The sequence below is a fragment of the Oncorhynchus masou genome, chromosome 32, assembly GCF_036934945.1.
Source record: "Oncorhynchus masou masou isolate Uvic2021 chromosome 32, UVic_Omas_1.1, whole genome shotgun sequence".
Classification (NCBI taxonomy): domain Eukaryota; kingdom Metazoa; phylum Chordata; class Actinopteri; order Salmoniformes; family Salmonidae; genus Oncorhynchus; species Oncorhynchus masou.
Window position 1 is genome coordinate 83,208,564 of NC_088243.1, and position 18,156 is coordinate 83,226,719.

Below are 18,156 nucleotides of genomic sequence, written 5' to 3' on the forward strand. Positions count from 1 at the left end.
CACAGGTGCGCTGAGCAGTGTGTGTGCGTAAAAGTACACACTTCGTGGAGAGAGATGAGATCAGATCGCTTAACAGATAAATTGGTTGCAAAATATGGACTTTTTTTTTCTCCTTTTCTTAACAAAACAATCACAGTAACATAGTTGTTATCTCTGTGGTGTCATCTGGGATGGCAGAGTCTATTCCAGACGAATCCTCTCTATGGGAGATTTAAAAAAAAAGATACCACCATCTGTGTGGCTGTAGTTGTTGTGTGGGTACGCAACAAAGAAGCTAGCTGCACCAAGATGCTTTTTCATTCTCTGCATCTTCAACACTGCAGTAGAGTTGATACTCTTGGTACCAGTTCAGTTCAGTTCATGATTCAGTCACTTGTGTCTTTTGAGTCAAAATATCACACACTCCACATGGAATAGTCTCTGGGAACAATAGAAATGAAGAATGATTAAAACAAATCTAAACAAGACAAGCTTTTGTAAGGCATTGAAACAAAACAAAATAAGCAACTCAAACAATGCTGATTTCCTGGTAGAGGCCTTTATTTGAAGTCTGTTCTGTCTTCCTCAGGAGAGACAAAGACGCGAAAGACAAAGCACTTTTCTCTTGGTGTTATGAATTCAAGAAGAATGTGTTGATAATTTCCCCTGTCAGTCTGCTTAAAAAGGCTTTTAAAATGATTATTAGAAAATAAAACACAGCAGAAAGGACCCCTCCCTCCTCAGCCCCATCCCATCGAGGCAGGGAGGAATAGCAATTTGATTTTGGCAGCTCTGCACAACTTGACATCCACACAGAAAGCAGTGAGCTCTACTCTCCTCTCAGACACTCTCCGTCCTCTTCCTGGTAGTAAAAGTCTCGTTAAATCTCTTGACTTTTTAATCCCACTCACTTATTCCTGCCCCCCCCCAAACCCTTTCCCTGTGATATTTATAAAAACAGAATCCTCTTCTCCTGCTCCATCACCCTCTCCTCTCCTCTCCCCCCCAAACCCTTTCCCTGTGATATTTATAAAAACAGAATCCTCTTCTCCTGCTCCATCACCCTCTCCTCTCCTCTCCCCCCAAACCCTTTCCCTGTGATATTTATAAAAACAGAATCCTCTTCTCCTGCTCCATCACCCTCTCCTCTCCTCTCCCCCCCCCCAAACCCTTTCCCTGTGATATTTATAAAAACAGAATCCTCTTCTCCTGCTCCATCACCCTCTCCTCTCCTCTCCCCCCCAAACCCTTTCCCTGTGATATTTATAAAAACAGAATCCTCTTCTCCTGCTCCATCACCCTCTCCTCCACCATCCCTCTACTCCGTAAAGCTATACCCGGGTGGTGGAGTGGGAGTGGGGCAGGCCGGTGGCGTTGAACCCGGCTGTAAAAGTGTTGTAAGGGTGCAGGTTGGGCATCCCCACCAGAGAGTTTGGGATCATGGTGATGGTATTGGGGGTCATCAGAGGGATGTCGTCCGGTGACCTCCGCAGGGTCAGAGTGTAGTCGGGAAGCGAGGCCAGACGCAGCCCCCCGTCATCCCCCTGGTTCCCCACCCCCATCGCCTCACACTCGTGGTGCGTCTGGTTGATCTGCAGGGACATGATCTCCTCCTCGTTGGGACGCTGGTGGTGACCGATGTCGTTGGACGTAGCCTGGCTGTGGCGGGTCTGTGGGCTGGGTTGACCCCGGTGACCTGCCGAAGCCTCCCTCCGTTTATCCTTCCGGTAGTAAAGCGCTGCGAAGGCTAGAACGTTGAGGAAGAGCAGCGAGGCTCCCACGGCGATGGTGACGCTGAGCTCCGTAGAGTAGTCCCTGGGGTTCTCTATGACCAACGGCCCGGTCTCCTCATCTCCGTTCCACGCCTCATTATCCTCGTTGTTGTAGGCCGGGGACATGGGGGGCCGCTTGGTGTTGAAGGGCCACGTCTTCTTCGTGGACAGGGAGTTCTGGGTCGTCTCGGACGGGGGGACCTTCAAATCAAACATATTATAATGTATATCTTATCCAGAGAGACTTCTTACAGTCAGTGTATTCAACTAAGTTAGGTAATACAACCATATCACCACATATCAAATCAAACTTAAATTGAAAGTGTATTTACAAATCACACCACACTTTCTAGGAAACCAATCAAATGAAAGAGAAGTGTGAGTTAAAGAGATGTAGCAGTACCTTGCTGGTGGTAGAGGTGTAGTGGAACATGTTGTGGAGGTTATACAGGTGTGAGTTAAAGAGATGTAGCAGTACCTTGGTGGTGGTAGAGGTGTAGTGGAACATGTTGTGGAGGTTATACAGGTATGAGTTAAAGAGATGTAGCAGTACCTTGGTGGTGGTAGAGGTGTAGTGGAACATGTCGTGGAGGTTATACAGGTGGGGCACCAGGTGTTTCCAGAAGGCCACCTTGGTGGCTCGGTAGTGGTCCCTGACGCGGGGCTTCAGGCCGATATGGAGGTACAGCTGATCCTGGGGGTTGTACTTAGACCAGGCTACCTCCTCGAAGCGGTTAGCCTTGGTGTGGATGAACTTAGTGTCCTGAGGAACAGGCTTGTTGGGGTCCCTGAGGAGAGAGAGAGAGAGAATATCTGGTCTCTGTATGTAACCTGTAGAAGATTGTCTGTCACTTGTATTATTGACGTTTTGATACAGCCATTTTTACCCCGAGGATAAAGATGTTGACTAGCAAGAGAATAATCCACAATTTGTACACACTGTGTGTCTAAATACATTACAAATCTGCCTTCTAGCCTTCTCTCCCTCAAGACAACAATGAGTGGCATCCCTGTCTGTCTGTTACTCTCCCAGCTTCCCCAATGTTCCTCTTAACTCAGGTCTGGTGCACCATCCCATCAACAACCTTAAAAACCAAGATGTCTTCTCACCGCCGGAAGCTTTTCAAGTAAACAGACAGCCTACTGCAGGGTAGACAACAATGTCCCTGGAGTATCCCAGCCTACTGCAGGGTAGACAACAATGTCCCTGAGTATCACAGCCTACTGCAGGGTAGACAACAATGTCCCTGAGTATCACAGCCTACTGCAGGGTAGACAACAATGTCCCTGAGTATCACAGCCTACTGCAGGGTAGACAACAATGTCCCTGAGTATCACAGCCTACTGCAGGGTAGACAACAATGTCCCTGGAGTATCCCAGCCTACTGCAGGGTAGACAACAATGTCCCTGAGTATCACAGCCTACTGCAGGGTAGACAACAATGTCCCTGAGTATCACAGTCTACTGCAGGGTAGACAACAATGTCCCTGAGTATCACAGTCTACTGCAGGGTAGACAACAATGTCCCTGGAGTATCACAGTCTACTGCAGGGTAGACAACAATGTCCCTGAGTATCACAGCCTACTGCAGGGTAGACAACAATGTCCCTGGAGTATCACAGTCTACTGCAGGGTAGACAACAATGTCCCTGAGTATCACAGTCTACTGCAGGGTAGACAACAATGTCCCTGGAGTATCACAGTCTACTGCAGGGTAGACAACAATGTCCCTGAGTATCACAGTCTACTGCAGGGTAGACAACAATGTCCCTGAGTATCACAGTCTACTGCAGGGCTCGGCAACAATGTCCCTGGAGTATCACAGCCTACTGCAGGGTAGACAACAATGTCCCTGGAGTATCACAGCCTACTGCAGGGCTCGGCAACAATGTCCCTGGAGTATCACAGCCTACTGCAGGGTAGACAACAATGTCCCTGAGTATCACAGCCTACTGCAGGGCTCGGCAACAATGTCCCTGGAGTATCACAGCCTACTGCAGGGTAGACAACAATGTCCCTGAGTATCACAGCCTACTGCAGGGTAGACAACAATGTCCCTGGAGTATCACAGTCTACTGCAGGGTAGGCAACAATGTCCCTGGAGTATCACAGTCTACTGCAGGGTAGACAACAATGTCCCTGAGTATCACAGTCTACTGCAGGGCTCACCAACCCTGATCCCGGAGTGCTTCAGGTACACCTGACCAACTGAGCTAATTGATCAGTTCAGTGATTGCCTGAATTCAACACACCTGGTCTTCTTCCAGGTTGGTTGAATCAAAACATGACGTGGCTGTGACCCTACCAGGGTCACCTACCCCTGGCCTGCTGTATGAGAACGTCAACATGCCCCTGGCCTGCTGTATGAGAACGTCAACATACTTTAGCAGAGCTTCAGTAGGCACGGTGTTGTGTTTGATAACCCAACAGCAGATCTGCCCCCTCGGGTAATTACTTAGACATTAACATCCAGTGTCCTCATGTCAAATTGACCTTATTAATCAACACTAAAGCGAGTGGTGCTGGGGGCCGTGAAACCGCGACAGAGAGAGTATGCAGTCCTGCTGCTGACCTGAAGAGGTCAGTGTTTCTCTTTTGAGAGGAGTGGAGGCTGGCTGACTGGCTGACTGATTGGCTCGCTCACTGTCTGTTAGCTAACCCCGGATGAGTACCAATTTCAATTACAGGAGCCTATTCATTTATTGAGTGTATTAACGTATTGCATTCTCCCACAATCCCAGTTGTCCTTGTTGTCTGCTGGCTGTAGAATGTCGGGAGGGAGTGGCAGCTAGGAGACTTCTGTGAAGGGTTCATTATGAGCTATCAAATCAGCTAGGTTCTGGCTGCAGTAGAGAGACATGGGCACAAACAAACACTCAACTGAAACCTTGAGAGTGCAAAGAGCGCAATTCATACAACTCTGTCACTATCTGTGTGTGTGTGTGTGTGTGTTCATATAGTGGAAAACCAAACCAAATAAACAACTTTAGGGGTGTATGAGAATCTAAGGAACTAAGAGACATGTCATATCCCTGGATGTGGTTCTGAAGTCAGTGTACACTACTTCATAGTATTGTAATATCCCTGGATGTGGTCGCCTCCAGGAATCCAACTTAGTTTGGTATTTGGGGATGTTGTTATATTGTTTTTCCGGCACTGTGTGGCGGTTAGGGGTTGAAAAAGCTACAAGCACAAAAACCCACAGAATTAAAGCCACAGCAGAATAATTCACACTCTCTATCTCTCCTCCTTACCCCCTCCCCCAACTCCCCTTTATTTTTCTGCTGTCACATTTCCTTTTTCAGGTCAGTGCTTCTGGGAGAATGAGAGGAAGAGAGTGAGAGAGAGAGGCAAATTGAAATGGCTGGAGCCAAATCCCCTGGTGTAGTCTGGTGTCAGCGAAGCAGCCCTAAATAACCTATTTCATTAGGTGACTAATGATCCCTGATGGATATTGACAGGCTGACTATGATGACTTTGTATCTGAATATCAGTAACTAGGTTTCAGAGCAGCGCCTGGCTGGGCAGTGGAGGTAAGGTCATATTGATCTCCTCAGTCAGAGTGGAGGCTACATGACAGAGAACTGAAAAGAACAGGGTGTCAATGGAGAATAGCCTGACATCCGTCCCCCTCTCTCCCTTTCTGTTTATTCTCTCTCTCTCTCTCCCTCTCTCTCTCTGTTTATTCTCTCTCTCTCTCTATGTTTATTCTCTCTCTCTCCCTCTCTCTCTCTCTCTGTTTATTCTCTCTCTCTCCCTCTCTCTCTCTCTCTGTTTGTTCTCTCTCTCTCTCTCTCTCTGTTTATTCTCTACCTCTCTCTGTTTATTGTCTCTCTCTCTCTCTCTCTCTGTTTATTCTCTCTCTCTCTCTCTCTGTTTATTGTCTCTCTCTCTCTCTCTCTCTGTTTATTCTCTACCTCTCTCTCTCTGTTTATTGTCTCTCTCTCTGTTTATTCTCTCTCTCTCTGTTTATTGTCTCTCTCTCTGTTTATTGTCTATCTCTCTCTGTTTATTCTCTCTCTCTCTCCTTCTGTCTCTCTCTTTCTGTTTATTCTCTCTCTCTCTGTTTATTCTCTCTCTCCATCTGTCTCTCTCTTTCTGTTTATTCTCTCTCTCTCTGTTTATTGTCTCTCTCTCTCTCTCTGTTTATTCTCTCTCTCTCTCTCTGTTTATTGTGTCTCTCTCTCTCTCTGTTTATTGTCTCTCTCACTCTCTCGCTCTCTCTCTGTTTATTCTCTCTCTCTCTCTCTCTCTGTTTATTGTCTCTCTCTCTCTCTCTCTCTCTGTTTATTGTCTCTCTCTCGCTCTCTGTTTATTATCTCTCTCTCTGTTTATAGTCTCTCTCTCTCTCTCTCTCTCTGTTTATTCTCTCTCTCTGTTTATTCTCTCTCTCTCTCTATGTTTATTGTCTCTCTCTCTCTTTTTATTCTCTCTCTCTCTCTGTTTATAGTCTCTCTCTCGCTCTCTGTTTATTCTCTCTCTCTCTGTTTATTCTCTCTCTCCCTCTCTCTCTGTTTATTCTCTCTCTCTCTGTTTATAGTCTCTCTCTCTCTCTGTTTATTCTCTCTCCCTCTCTCTCTCTGTTTATTCTCTCTCTCTCTCTGTTTATAGTCTCTCTCTCTCTCTCTGTTTATTCTCTCTCTCCCTCTCTCTCTCTGTTTATTCTCTCTCTCTCTCTGTTTGTCTCTCCCTCTCTCTCTCTGTTTATTCTCTCTCTCTCTGTTTGTCTCTCTCTCTCTCTCCCTCTTTTTCTCCCTCCATCTCCTCAGTAGTCTATGCATCCTCCCAGCAGCTCAGAGAGTGGAACGGACTGGAAACATAATCAGAGAGACCAGGCCAATGTTACTTAATGGGAATTCCTTGCATTGCCATAATACCGCCTCCTCTGTGTCTCAAATGGCACCCTACACTCTATGGGCCCTTGTCAAAAGTAGTGCACTTGCTATATAGGGAAAAGGGTGCCATTTTGGATGGAACCCCTCTCCCCTTACCTCATAAGGATCAATCTACCAAATTGCAACGGCACAAACTATATAAAAGGTACCTAGGTCCTCTGTTCAATTCCCAAGAGATCTTTCAAGTCCATGCACACATTAGGGAACTAAAGGGCTTGGGAGCTGACTAGTTCTAAATGCTTTATGCTGGCTGGCTGGCTGGCTGGTTGACTGGCTGACTGGCTGGCTGGCTGGCTGGCTGGCTGGCTGACTGGCTGGCTGACTGGCTGGCTGGCTGGCTGGTTGACTGGCTGACTGGCTGACTGGCTGACTGGCTGGCTGGCTGGTTGACTGGCTGGCTGGCTGACTGGCTGGCTGGCTGACTGGGGCTCGGGCTCAGTGCAAGTGAAGATTAATAATTTAGGCAACACAAAGAAATCAATGTGGCATCTTTAGTTAATTTAATTTGCGGCATTAGAGAACAACTCCCTGCGTTATCTGATTACACACACACACACTCTCGGGTAATTGTTGTGTTGCAGTGTCGATGGTAAACACACGCACGCACGCTCACACACAATTGATACCCAAACAAAGTGCGGATGGGAAGCAGGCTGTGTTGCTCTGTAATGATGGGCCTGTCTGAACTGTGGGGAGCTCAGGTCCCAACCTTTCCTCTGGTTGTGGTACTTGGTTTAATGATTTATATATACATTGGATGACTGATTGGGAGTGCTGTGTTGAAGCCACCGCACTACGATCTTGGCACTCTCTCACCATTGTAAAAAATATTTTAGAAGCTAAAGAAATGCATTTATTAACATCCACAATAATTTCTGCAACGTTTGTTTTATTAAAGACACCTTAATGTAATCCCTTTAAATCATATTATGTGAGCTAAACATAAAAAAATAAAAAAACACGAAAACACGAAAACATTTTCCTAAAAGTATCATTTTCAGAGAGTACTAATGCTACTGTCCCCACTACAACAAAAAAAACTTAAATACATGTCATTTTCTCCTTGAAACATTTAATTGAAATAATGTAGAATTCCGTTCATTCCTATGGAGGACTGCTTCTTCTGAGGAATGTCAATATGGCTGACTGGTGGCTTCAAAGCCTCTCACTGGCCAATACATACCTCTCACTGGCCAATACATACCTCTCACTGGCCAATACATACCTCTCACTGGCCAATACATACCTCTCACTGGCCAATACATACCTCTCACTGGCCAATACATACCTCTCACTGGCCAATACATACCTCTCACTGGCCAATACATACCTCTCACTGGCCAATACATACCTCTCACTGGCCAATACATACCTCTCACTGGCCAATACATACCTCTCACTGGCCAATACATACCTCTCACTGGCCAATACATACCTCTCACTGGCCAATACATACCTCTCACTGGCCAATACATACCTCTCACTGGCCAATACATACCTCTCACTGGCCAATATATACCTCTCACTGGCCAATACATAGCTCTCACTGGCCAATACATACCTCTCACTGGCCAATACATACCTCTTACTGGCCAATACATAGCTCTCACTGGCCAATGCATACCTCTCACTGGCCAATGCATACCTCTCACTGGCCAATGCATACCTCTCACTGGCCAATGCATACCTCTCACTGGCCAATACAAACCTCTCACTGGCCAATACATACCTCTCACTGGCCAATACATTCCACTCACTGGCCAATACATACCTATCACTGGCCAATACATACCTCTCACTGGCCAATACATAACTCTCACTGGCCAATACATACCTCTCACTGGCCAATACATACCTCTCACTGGCCAATACATACCTCTCACTGGCCAATACATACCTCTCACTGGCCAATACATACCTCTCACTGGCCAATACATACCTCTCACTGGCCAATGCATACCTCTCACTGGCCAATACATAGCTCTCACTGGCCAATACATACCTCTCACTGGCCAATACATACCTCTCACTGGCCAATACATAGCTCTCACTGGCCAATACATACCTCTCACTGGCCAATACAAACCTCTCACTGGCCAATACATACCTCTCACTGGCCAATACATTCCACTCACTGGCCAATGCATACCTCTCACTGGCCAATACATAGCTCTCACTGGCCAATACATAGCTCTCACTGGCCAATACATACCTCTCACTGGCCAATACATAGCTCTCACTGGCCAATACAGAGGATCAGCCATCTAGGGTTTATATACCGCACTGGTTTAAACCCTGGCGTGTGATGGAGTTGTGTGCTCAACAGAGTGTGCGTATGTGTGTGTGCGTGTGTGTGTGTGTGTGTGTGATAAGGTCCTGTGCTCTGCAACACAGCAATAGCAGATAGCGTCCGTACTGTCAGGTCTTCCACTTAAACCTGTGTGGTGGCTGGGTGCGGTGGCTGGGTGGGGTGGCTGGGTGGGGTGGCTGGGTGGGGTGGCTGGGTGTGGTGGCTGGGTGGGGTGGCTGGGTGGGGTGGCTGGGTGTGGTGGCTGGGTGTGGTGGCTGGGTGGGGTGGCTGGGTGTGGTGGCTGGGTGTGGTGGCTGGGTGGGGTGGCTGGGTGTGGTGGCTGGGTGTGGTGGCTGGGTGTGGTGGCTGGGTGGGGTGGCTGGGTGGGGTGGCTGGGTGTGGTGGATGGGTGTGGTGGCTGGGTGCCTTGGATGGGTGTGGTGGCTGGGTGTGGTGGCTGGGTGCCTTGGCTGGGTGTGGTGGCTGGGTGTGGTGGCTGGGTGGGGTGGCTGGGTTGGGGTGGCTGGGTGTGGTGGCTGGGTGGCTGGGTGTGGTGGCTGGGTGGGGTGGCTGGGTTGGGGTGGCTGGGTGTGGTGGCTGGGTGCCTTGGATGGGTGTGGTGGCTGGGTGTGGTGGCTGGGTGCCTTGGCTGGGTGTGGTGGCTGGGTGTGGTGGCTGGGTGCCTTGGCTGGGTGTGGTGGCTGGGTGTGGTGGCTGGGTGCCTTGGCTGGGTGTGGTGGCTGGGTGGGGTGGCTGGGTGTGGTGGCTGGGTGTGGTGGCTGGGTGCCTTGGATGGGTGTGGTGGCTGGGTGTGGTGGCTGGGTGCCTTGGATGGGTGTGGTGGCTGGGTGTGGTGGCTGGGTGCCTTGGATGGGTGCGGTGGCTGGGTGTGGTGGCTGGGTGTGGTGGCTGGGTGTCGTGGCTGGGTGTGGTGGCTGGGTGTGGTGGCTGGGTGTGGTGGCTGGGTGCCTTGGCTGGGTGTGGTGGCTGGGTGTGGTGGCTGGGTGCGGTGGCTGGGTGCGGTGGCTGGGTGTGGTGGCTGGGTGCGGTGGCTCGGTGCGGTGGCTGGGTGCGGTGGCTGGGTGCGGTGGCTGGGTGCGGTGGCTGGGTGCGGTGGCTGGGTGTGGTGGCTGGGTGTGGTGGCTGGGTGTGGTGGCTCGGTGTGGTGGCTGGGTGCGGTGGCTGGGTGCGGTGGCTGGGTGCGGTGGCTGGGTGCGGTAGCTGGGTGCGGTGGCTGGGTGCGGTGGCTGGGTGTGGTGGCTGGGTGCGGTGGCTGGGTGTGGTGGCTGGGTGCCTTGGCTGGGTGTGGTGACTGGGTGTGTGTGTGTGCCTGTGTGTGTGTGTGTGTGTATGTGTGTGTGTGTGTGTGTGTGTGTGTGTGTGTGTGTGTGTGTGTGTGTGTGTTCAGAGAGAGAAAGCAGAGGACAGCAGGATTATTACATCATAAAATCTTTCATCATACTGTATGTTTTCATACAGCTGGGCCACTAAGGTCTGTCTGTATACATTCTCTCTGTCTGTGTATATATATATATTCTCTGTGTGTGTACGTGTGTGTGATGTTTTCATATGTTCAGTGGACTAAGACCTCTTCGATAAACCATAAACTCCTTCCTCTCCAGTTCCTCTCATTACTACCTCCTAAACCCTAATGATCTTGTGTGTGTAAAAGGTTCAGTGTGGTGTGTGTAGATACACTGTAAACGCTGCAGCAAATGTGAGAGGAGCCATGCACACAGAGTGAGGATGTAACATTTTACATATTCCCCTATTCCTCTACTAACCATCCTCCCATCTATTCCTCTACTAACCATCCTCCCATCTATTCCTCTACTAACCATCCTCCCATCTATTGCTATACTAACCATCCTCCCATCTATTCCTATACTAACCATCCTCCCATCTATACCTCTACTAACCATCCTCCCATCTATTCCTCTACTAACCATCCTCCCATCTATTCCTCTACTAACCATCCTCCCATCTATTCCTATACTAACCATCCTCCTATCTATTCCTCTACTAACCATCCTGCCATCTATTCCTATACTAACCATCCTCCCATCTATTCCTATACTAACCATCCTCCCATCTATTCCTCTACTAACCATCCTCCCATCTATTCCTCTACTAACCATCCTCCCATCTATTCCTCTACTAACCATCCTCCCATCTATTCCTATACTAACCATCCTCCTATCTATTCCTCTACTAACCATCCTGCCATCTATTCCTATACTAACCATCCTCCCATCTATTCCTCTACTAACCATCCTCCCATCTATTCCTCTACTAACCATCCTCCCGTCTATTCCTCTACTAACCATCCTCCCATCTATTCCTCTACTAACCATCCTCCCATCTATTCCTCTACTAACCATCCTCCCATTTATTCCTATACTAACCATCCTCCCATCTATTCCTCTACTAACCATCCTCCCATCTATTCCTCTACTAACCATCCTCCCATCTATTCCTCTATTCCTATACTAACCATCCTCCCATCTATTCCTCTACTAACCATCCTCCCATCTATTCCTCTATTCTTATACTAACCATCCTCCCATCTATTCCTCTATTCTTATACGAACCATCCTCCCATCTATTCCTATACTAACCATCCTCCCATCTATTCCTCTATTCTTATACTAACCATCCTCCCATCTATTCCTCTATTCCTCTACTAACCATCCTCCCATCTATTCCTCTACTAACCATCCTCCCATCTATTCCTCTACTAACCATCCTCCCATTTATTCCTATACTAACCATCCTCCCATCTATTCCTCTACTAACCATCCTCCCATCTATTCCTCTACTAACCATCCTCCCATCTATTCCTCTATTCCTATACTAACCATCCTCCCATCTATTCCTCTACTAACCATCCTCCCATCTATTCCTCTATTCTTATACTAACCATCCTCCCATCTATTCCTCTATTCTTATACGAACCATCCTCCCATCTATTCCTATACTAACCATCCTCCCATCTATTCCTCTATTCTTATACTAACCATCCTCCCATCTATTCCTCTATTCCTCTACTAACCATCCTCCCATCTATTCCTATACTAACCATCCTCCCATCTATTCCTCTATTCTTATACTAACCATCCTCCCATCTATTCCTCTACTAACCATCCTCCCATCTATTCCTATACTAACCATCCTCCCATCTATTCCTATACTAACCATCCTCCCATCCAGTCTTATACTAACCATCCTCCCATCTATTCCTATACTAACCATCCTCCCATCTATTCCTATACTAACCATCCTCCCATCTATTCCTATACTAACCATCCTCCCATCTATTCCTCTATTCCTACACTAACCATCCTCCGATCTATTCCTCTATTCCTACACAAACCATCCTCCCATCTATTCCTCTATTACAACATTAACCATCCTCCCATCTATTCCTATACTAACCATCCTCCCATCTATTCCTATACTAACCATCCTCCCATCTATTCCTATACTAACCATCCTCCCATCTATTCCTATACTAACCATCCTCCCATCTATTCCTCTATTCCTACACTAACGATCCTCCCATCTATTCCTCTATTCCTACACAAACCATCCTCCCATCTATTCCCTATTCATATACTAACCATCCTCCCATTTATTCCTCTATTCCTACAGAAACCATCCTCCCATTTATTCCTCTATTCCTACACAAACCATCCTCCCATCTATTCCTCTATTCCTACACTAACCATCCTCCCATCTATTCCTCTATTCCTACACTAACCATCCTCCCATCTATTCCTCTACTCAAACCATCCTCCCCTCTATTCCCCTATTCCTACACTAACCATCCTCCCATCTATTCCTCTATTCCTACACTAACCATCCTCCCATCTATTCCTCTATTCCTACACTAACCATCCTCCCATCTATTCCTCTACTCAAACCATCCTCTGATCTATTCCCTATTCCTACACTAACCATCCTCCCATCTACTCCCTATTCATATACTAACCATCCTCCCATCTATTCCTCTATTCCTACACTAACCATCCTCCCATCTATTCCTCTATTACAACATTAACCATCCTCCCATCTATTCCCCTATTCCTACACTAACCATCCTCCCATCTATTCCTCTATTCCTACACAAACCATCCTCCCCTCTATTCCCTATTCATATACTAACCATCCTCCCATCTATTCCTCTATTCCTACACAAATCATCCTCCCATCTATTCCTCTGTTCCTATACAAACCATCCTCCCATCTATTCCTCTATTCCTACACAAACCATCCTCCCATCTATTCCCTATTCCTCTACTCAAACCATCCTCCCATCTATTCCTCTATTCCTACACAAACCATCGTCCCATCTATTCCCTATTCCTCTACTCAAACCATCCTCCCATCTATTCCTCTATTCCTACACAAACCATCCTCCCATCTATTCCTCTATTCCTACACAAACCATCCTCCCATCTAGTCCTCTATTCCTACACAAACCATCCTCCCATCTATTCCCTATTCCTCTACACAAACCATCCTCCCATCTAATCCTCTATTCCTACACAAACCATCCTCCCATCTATTCCTCTGTTCCTATACAAACCATCCTCCCATCTATTCATCTGTTCCTACACTAACCATCCTCCATTCGATGGGACAGGTAGACAAAGGAGGACATAATTAATGTAATTGTCTTTTCTTTTTTATGAGATGCACCTCCTCCTCTGTTCCATCGCTGTAATTTGAAGCGCTTGAGTGATTATAGAACCTAGCCGTCATTAAATGTGAGAAGACACAGTCAGAAAGCCTGGGGCAAAGAGGAGGAAGAAAGACAGTTATTTATTTTCACTACAAGGCCTCTTTTGAGTTCCTGTCCTAGATTTATTCTGCCTCCATAATGGCATCCGATTCCATATCTAGTGCACTAATTTTGACCAGGGCCCATAGGGCTTTGGTCAAAAGTAGTGCACTATATAGCGAAAAGGGTGCCATTTGGAAGTTTAACCTAAGACAAGAGTTCAATCAGAGGGATATTTGTTCACTTCAGCTTCTATGCCAGTCGAGTCAAGGCCTATTTCTCCAGGCGTTGTTGTCGGTGTTGTGTGACCAATGTACCCCTCTGTATATCTACTTAGCAGGTAACACAGGTTACGTCCCAAATGGCATCCTATTCCATTTCGTATAGTGCACTACTTTTTAACAGGGCCCATAGGGTTTTGGTTAAAAGTAGTGCACTATATAGGGAATAGGGTGCCATTTGGGACACACACACAACGTACAAAACACACCTCATTGGAATTCATGTTCAGACATAGTCTCTCCTTGTTACATTTTTAAAACGCATGTTGTTTGCTTTTTGCAATGCATGCTCTGAAGGACCTGAAATCTGGCAGCGTTCACCCTTCACAGACAGACCTGCTATCAGTCAGCTTTGACCCTTCACAGACAGACCTGCTATCAGGCAGCGTTCACCCTTCACAGACAGACCTGCTATCAGGCAGCGTTCACCCTTCACAGACAGACCTGCTATCAGGCAGCGTTCACCCTTCACAGACAGACCTGCTATCAGGCAGCGTTCACCCTTCACAGACAGACCTGCTATCAGGCAGCGTTCACCCTTCACAGACAGACCTGCTATCAGGCAGCGTTCACCCTTCACAGACAGACCTGCTATCAGGCAGCGTTCACCCTTCACATACAGACCTGCTATCAGGCAGCGTTCACCCTTCACAGACAGACCTGCTATCAGGCAGCGTTCACCCTTCACAGACAGACCTGCTATCAGTCAGCGTTCACCCTTCACAGACAGACCTGCTATCAGGCAGCGTTCACCCTTCACAGACAGACCTGCTATCAGGCAGCGTTCACCCTTCACAGACAGACCTGCTATCAGGCAGCGTTCACCCTTCACAGACAGACCTGCTATCAGGCAGCGTTCACCCTTCACAGACAGACCTGCTATCAGGCAGCGTTCACCCTTCACAGACAGACCTGCTATCAGGCAGCGTTCACCCTTCACATACAGACCTGCTATCAGGCAGCGTTCACCCTTCACAGACAGACCTGCTATCAGGCAGCGTTCACCCTTCACAGACAGACCTGCTATCAGGCAGCTTTTACACTTCACAGACAGACCTGCTATCAGGCAGCGTTCACCCTTCACAGACAGACCTGCTATCAGTCAGCGTTCACCCTTCACAGACAGACCTGCTATCAGGCAGCGTTCACCCTTCACAGACAGACCTGCTATCAGGCAGCGTTCACCCTTCACAGACAGACCTGCTATCAGGCAGCGTTCACCCTTCACATACAGACCTGCTATCAGGCAGCGTTCACCCTTCACAGACAGACCTGCTATCAGGCAGCGTTCACCCTTCACAGACAGACCTGCTATCAGGCAGCGTTCACCCTTCACAGACAGACCTGCTATCAGGCAGCGTTCACCCTTCACAGACAGACCTGCTATCAGGCAGCGTTCACCCTTCACAGACAGACCTGCTATCAGGCAGCGTTCACCCTTCACAGACAGACCTGCTATCAGGCAGCTTTTACACTTCACAGACAGACCTGCTATCAGGCAGCGTTCACCCTTCACAGACAGACCTGCTATCAGGCAGCTTTTACACTTCACATACAGACAGGCCTTGTAATTGTGTGGGTGTGTGTGAGTGTGTTTGCATGTATGTGTGTACTAGAAGCCAGGGGCTGTGATTGGCGTGTGGATCATATCTGAATGCAGACTTGGGTTCGGCGGGCTAATTGACGGCGAGGCGGTGTGACTTTGTGGCGTGCTGAAGTGTTGGAGGACACAGCTGGTCACTGTCCCCTCATCATTATGGAGGCTATTGATTGGTTGCATTAGTTGAGTGACAGCTAACATGTGTCTTGACATTAAAGCCCCCTCACTCGCCGCCTCACCTGCCCTCCCCCCTCTCTTCTCCCCTCTCTCTCCCCGCTCCCCCTCTCTCTCTGCCTTCTCCCCTCTCTCTCTTCTCCCCTCTCTCTCCTCTCCCATCTCTCTCTTCTCCCCTCTTTCTCTCTTCTCCCCTCTCTCTCTCTTCTCCCCTCTCCCCTCTCTCTCTCTTCTCCCTTCTCCCCTCTTTCTCTCTTCTCCCCCTCTCTCTCTTCTCCCCTCTCCCCCTCTTTCTCTTCTCCCTCTCTCTCTTCTCCCCTATCTCTCTTCTACCCTCTCTCTCTCTTCTCCCCTCTCCCTCTCTCTCTCTTCTCCCCTCTCCCTCTCTCTCTCTTCTCCCCTCTCCCCTCTCTCTCTCTCCTCCCCCCTCTCTCTTCTCCCCTCTCCCCTCTCTCTCTCTTCTCCCCCCTCCCCTCTCTCTCTCTTCTCCCCCTCCCCTCTCTCTCTCTTCTCCCTCTCTCTCTCATCTCCCCTCTCTCTCTCTTCTCCCTTCTCGCTCTCTTCTCCCCTCTCCCCTCTCCCTCTTCTCCCCTCTCTCTCTCTTCTCCCCTCTCTCTCTTCTCCCCCTCTCTCTTCTCACCCCTCTCTCTCTCTTCTCCCCACTCTCTCTCTTCTCCCCTCTCTCTCTTCTCCCCTCTCTCTCTTCTCCTCTCTCTCTCTTCTCCCCCCTCTCTCTCTCTTCTCCCCTCTCTCTCTTCTCCCCCCTCTCTCTTCTCCCCCTATCTCTTCTCCCCTCTCTCTCTTCTCGCCTCTCTCTCTTTTCTACCCTCTTCCTCTCTTCTCCCCTCTCTCTCTCTTCTCCCCTCTCTCTCCCATCTCCCCCTCTCTCTCTGCCTTCTCCCCTCTCTCTCTTCTCCCATCTCTCTCTTCTCCCCTCTTTCTCTCTTCTCCCCTTTCTCTCTCTTCTCCCCTCTCTCTCTTCTCCCCTCTCTCTCTTCTACCCTCTCTCTCTTCTCCCCTCTCCCCTCTCTCTCTCTTCTCCCCTCTCTCTCTCTTCTCCCCCTCTCTCTTCTCCCCTCTCTCTCTCTTCTCCCCCTCTCTCTCGTCTCCCTCTCTCTCTCTTCTCCCCTCTCTCTCTCTCTCTCTTCTCCCCTCTCTCTCTTCTCCCCTCTCTCTCTCTCTTCTCCCCTCTCTCTCTTCTCCCCCTCTCTCTTCTCCTCTCTCTCACTTCTCCCATCTCTCTCTTCTCCCCCTCTCCCTCTTCTCCCCCTCTCTCTCTTCTCCCCTCTCTCTCTTCTCCCCTCTCTCTCTCTTCTCCCCACTCCCCCTCTCTCTCTTCTCCCCTCCCCTCTCTCTCTCTTCTCCCCTCTCTCTCGTCTCCCCTCTCTCTCTTCTCCCCTCTCTCTCTTCTCCCCTCTCTCTCTTATACCCTCTCTCTCTCTTCTCCCCCCTCTCATCTCCCCTCTCTCTCTTCTCCCCTCTCCCTCTCTCTTCTCCCCCTCCCCTCTCTCTCTTTCTCCCCTCTCTCTCGTCTCCCCCTCTCTCTCTTCTCTCCTCTCTCTCTCTTCTCCCCTCTCTCTCTTCTCCCCCTCTCTCTTCTCCCCTCTCCCCTCTCTCTCTTCTCCCCTCTCTCTCTTCTCCCCTCTCTCTCTTCTCCTCTCTCTCTCTCTTCTCCTCTCTCTCTCTCTTCTCCCCTCTCTCTCTCTTCTCCCCTCTCTCTCTTCTCCCCTCTCTCTCTTCTCCCCTCTCTCTTCTCCCCTCTCTCTTCTCCCCTCTCTCTCTTCTCCCCTCTCTCTCTTCTCCCCTCTCACTCTTCTCCCCTCTCTCTCTTCACCCCTCTCTCTCTTATACCCTCTCTCTCTCTTCTCCCCTCTCGCTCTCTCTTCTCCCCTCTCCCCTCTCTCTCTCTTCTCCCCTCTCTCTCTCTTCTCCCCTCACTCCCATTCCACCTTTCTCACTACCCTTATTACCATTCCGCCTGCACCACGGTAGACAACAGTAAATAACAACAACAACATGTAAGGTTATAAATCACAGATCTTTTAATGGGATAGTTCATATTAAAGACGTGTGTTTCTAGTCTCCTTCGAAGGTAAGAAAACAACTCTCTAAATACATACAATCACTGAACTATCCCTTAAATGTCTTCATAGAGGCTAAGGTAAATGTGCACCATTTACCACTGTGACTAAAAAAAACAATCAATCTTAATGTGTTTAACTAAGCCAGAGTATGTTTCTACACTATAGACTTAATGCCTCTTGGATTCCTTAAGAATGTTAAACAAGTATGCAGTTGGGTTTCCTAAGTGGAGAGTGAATCACCTCCCTCCACTACATTCTCAGAGTTCCCTTGAAAGACAACAAATTAGAGGAGACAGG

At 48.6% G+C, this 18,156-nt stretch overlaps 1 protein-coding gene across 1 annotated transcript in view; it reads right to left on the minus strand.

Moving 5' to 3' along the window:
* Positions 1–1,185: 1,185 nt before the first annotated feature.
* Positions 1,186–18,156, minus strand: part of LOC135526713 (neuroligin-3-like) — a 304,073-nt gene continuing 287,102 nt past the window's right edge. Inside the window, exons 6-7 of the mRNA XM_064955310.1 lie at positions 2,305–2,539; positions 1,186–1,952 (exon numbers count right to left, since the gene is read on the minus strand). Of these exons, the coding sequence (XP_064811382.1) occupies positions 1,311–1,952; positions 2,305–2,539 (877 nt within the window). The 3' untranslated portion in view covers positions 1,186–1,310. The remainder of the gene's footprint in view (positions 1,953–2,304; positions 2,540–18,156) is intronic.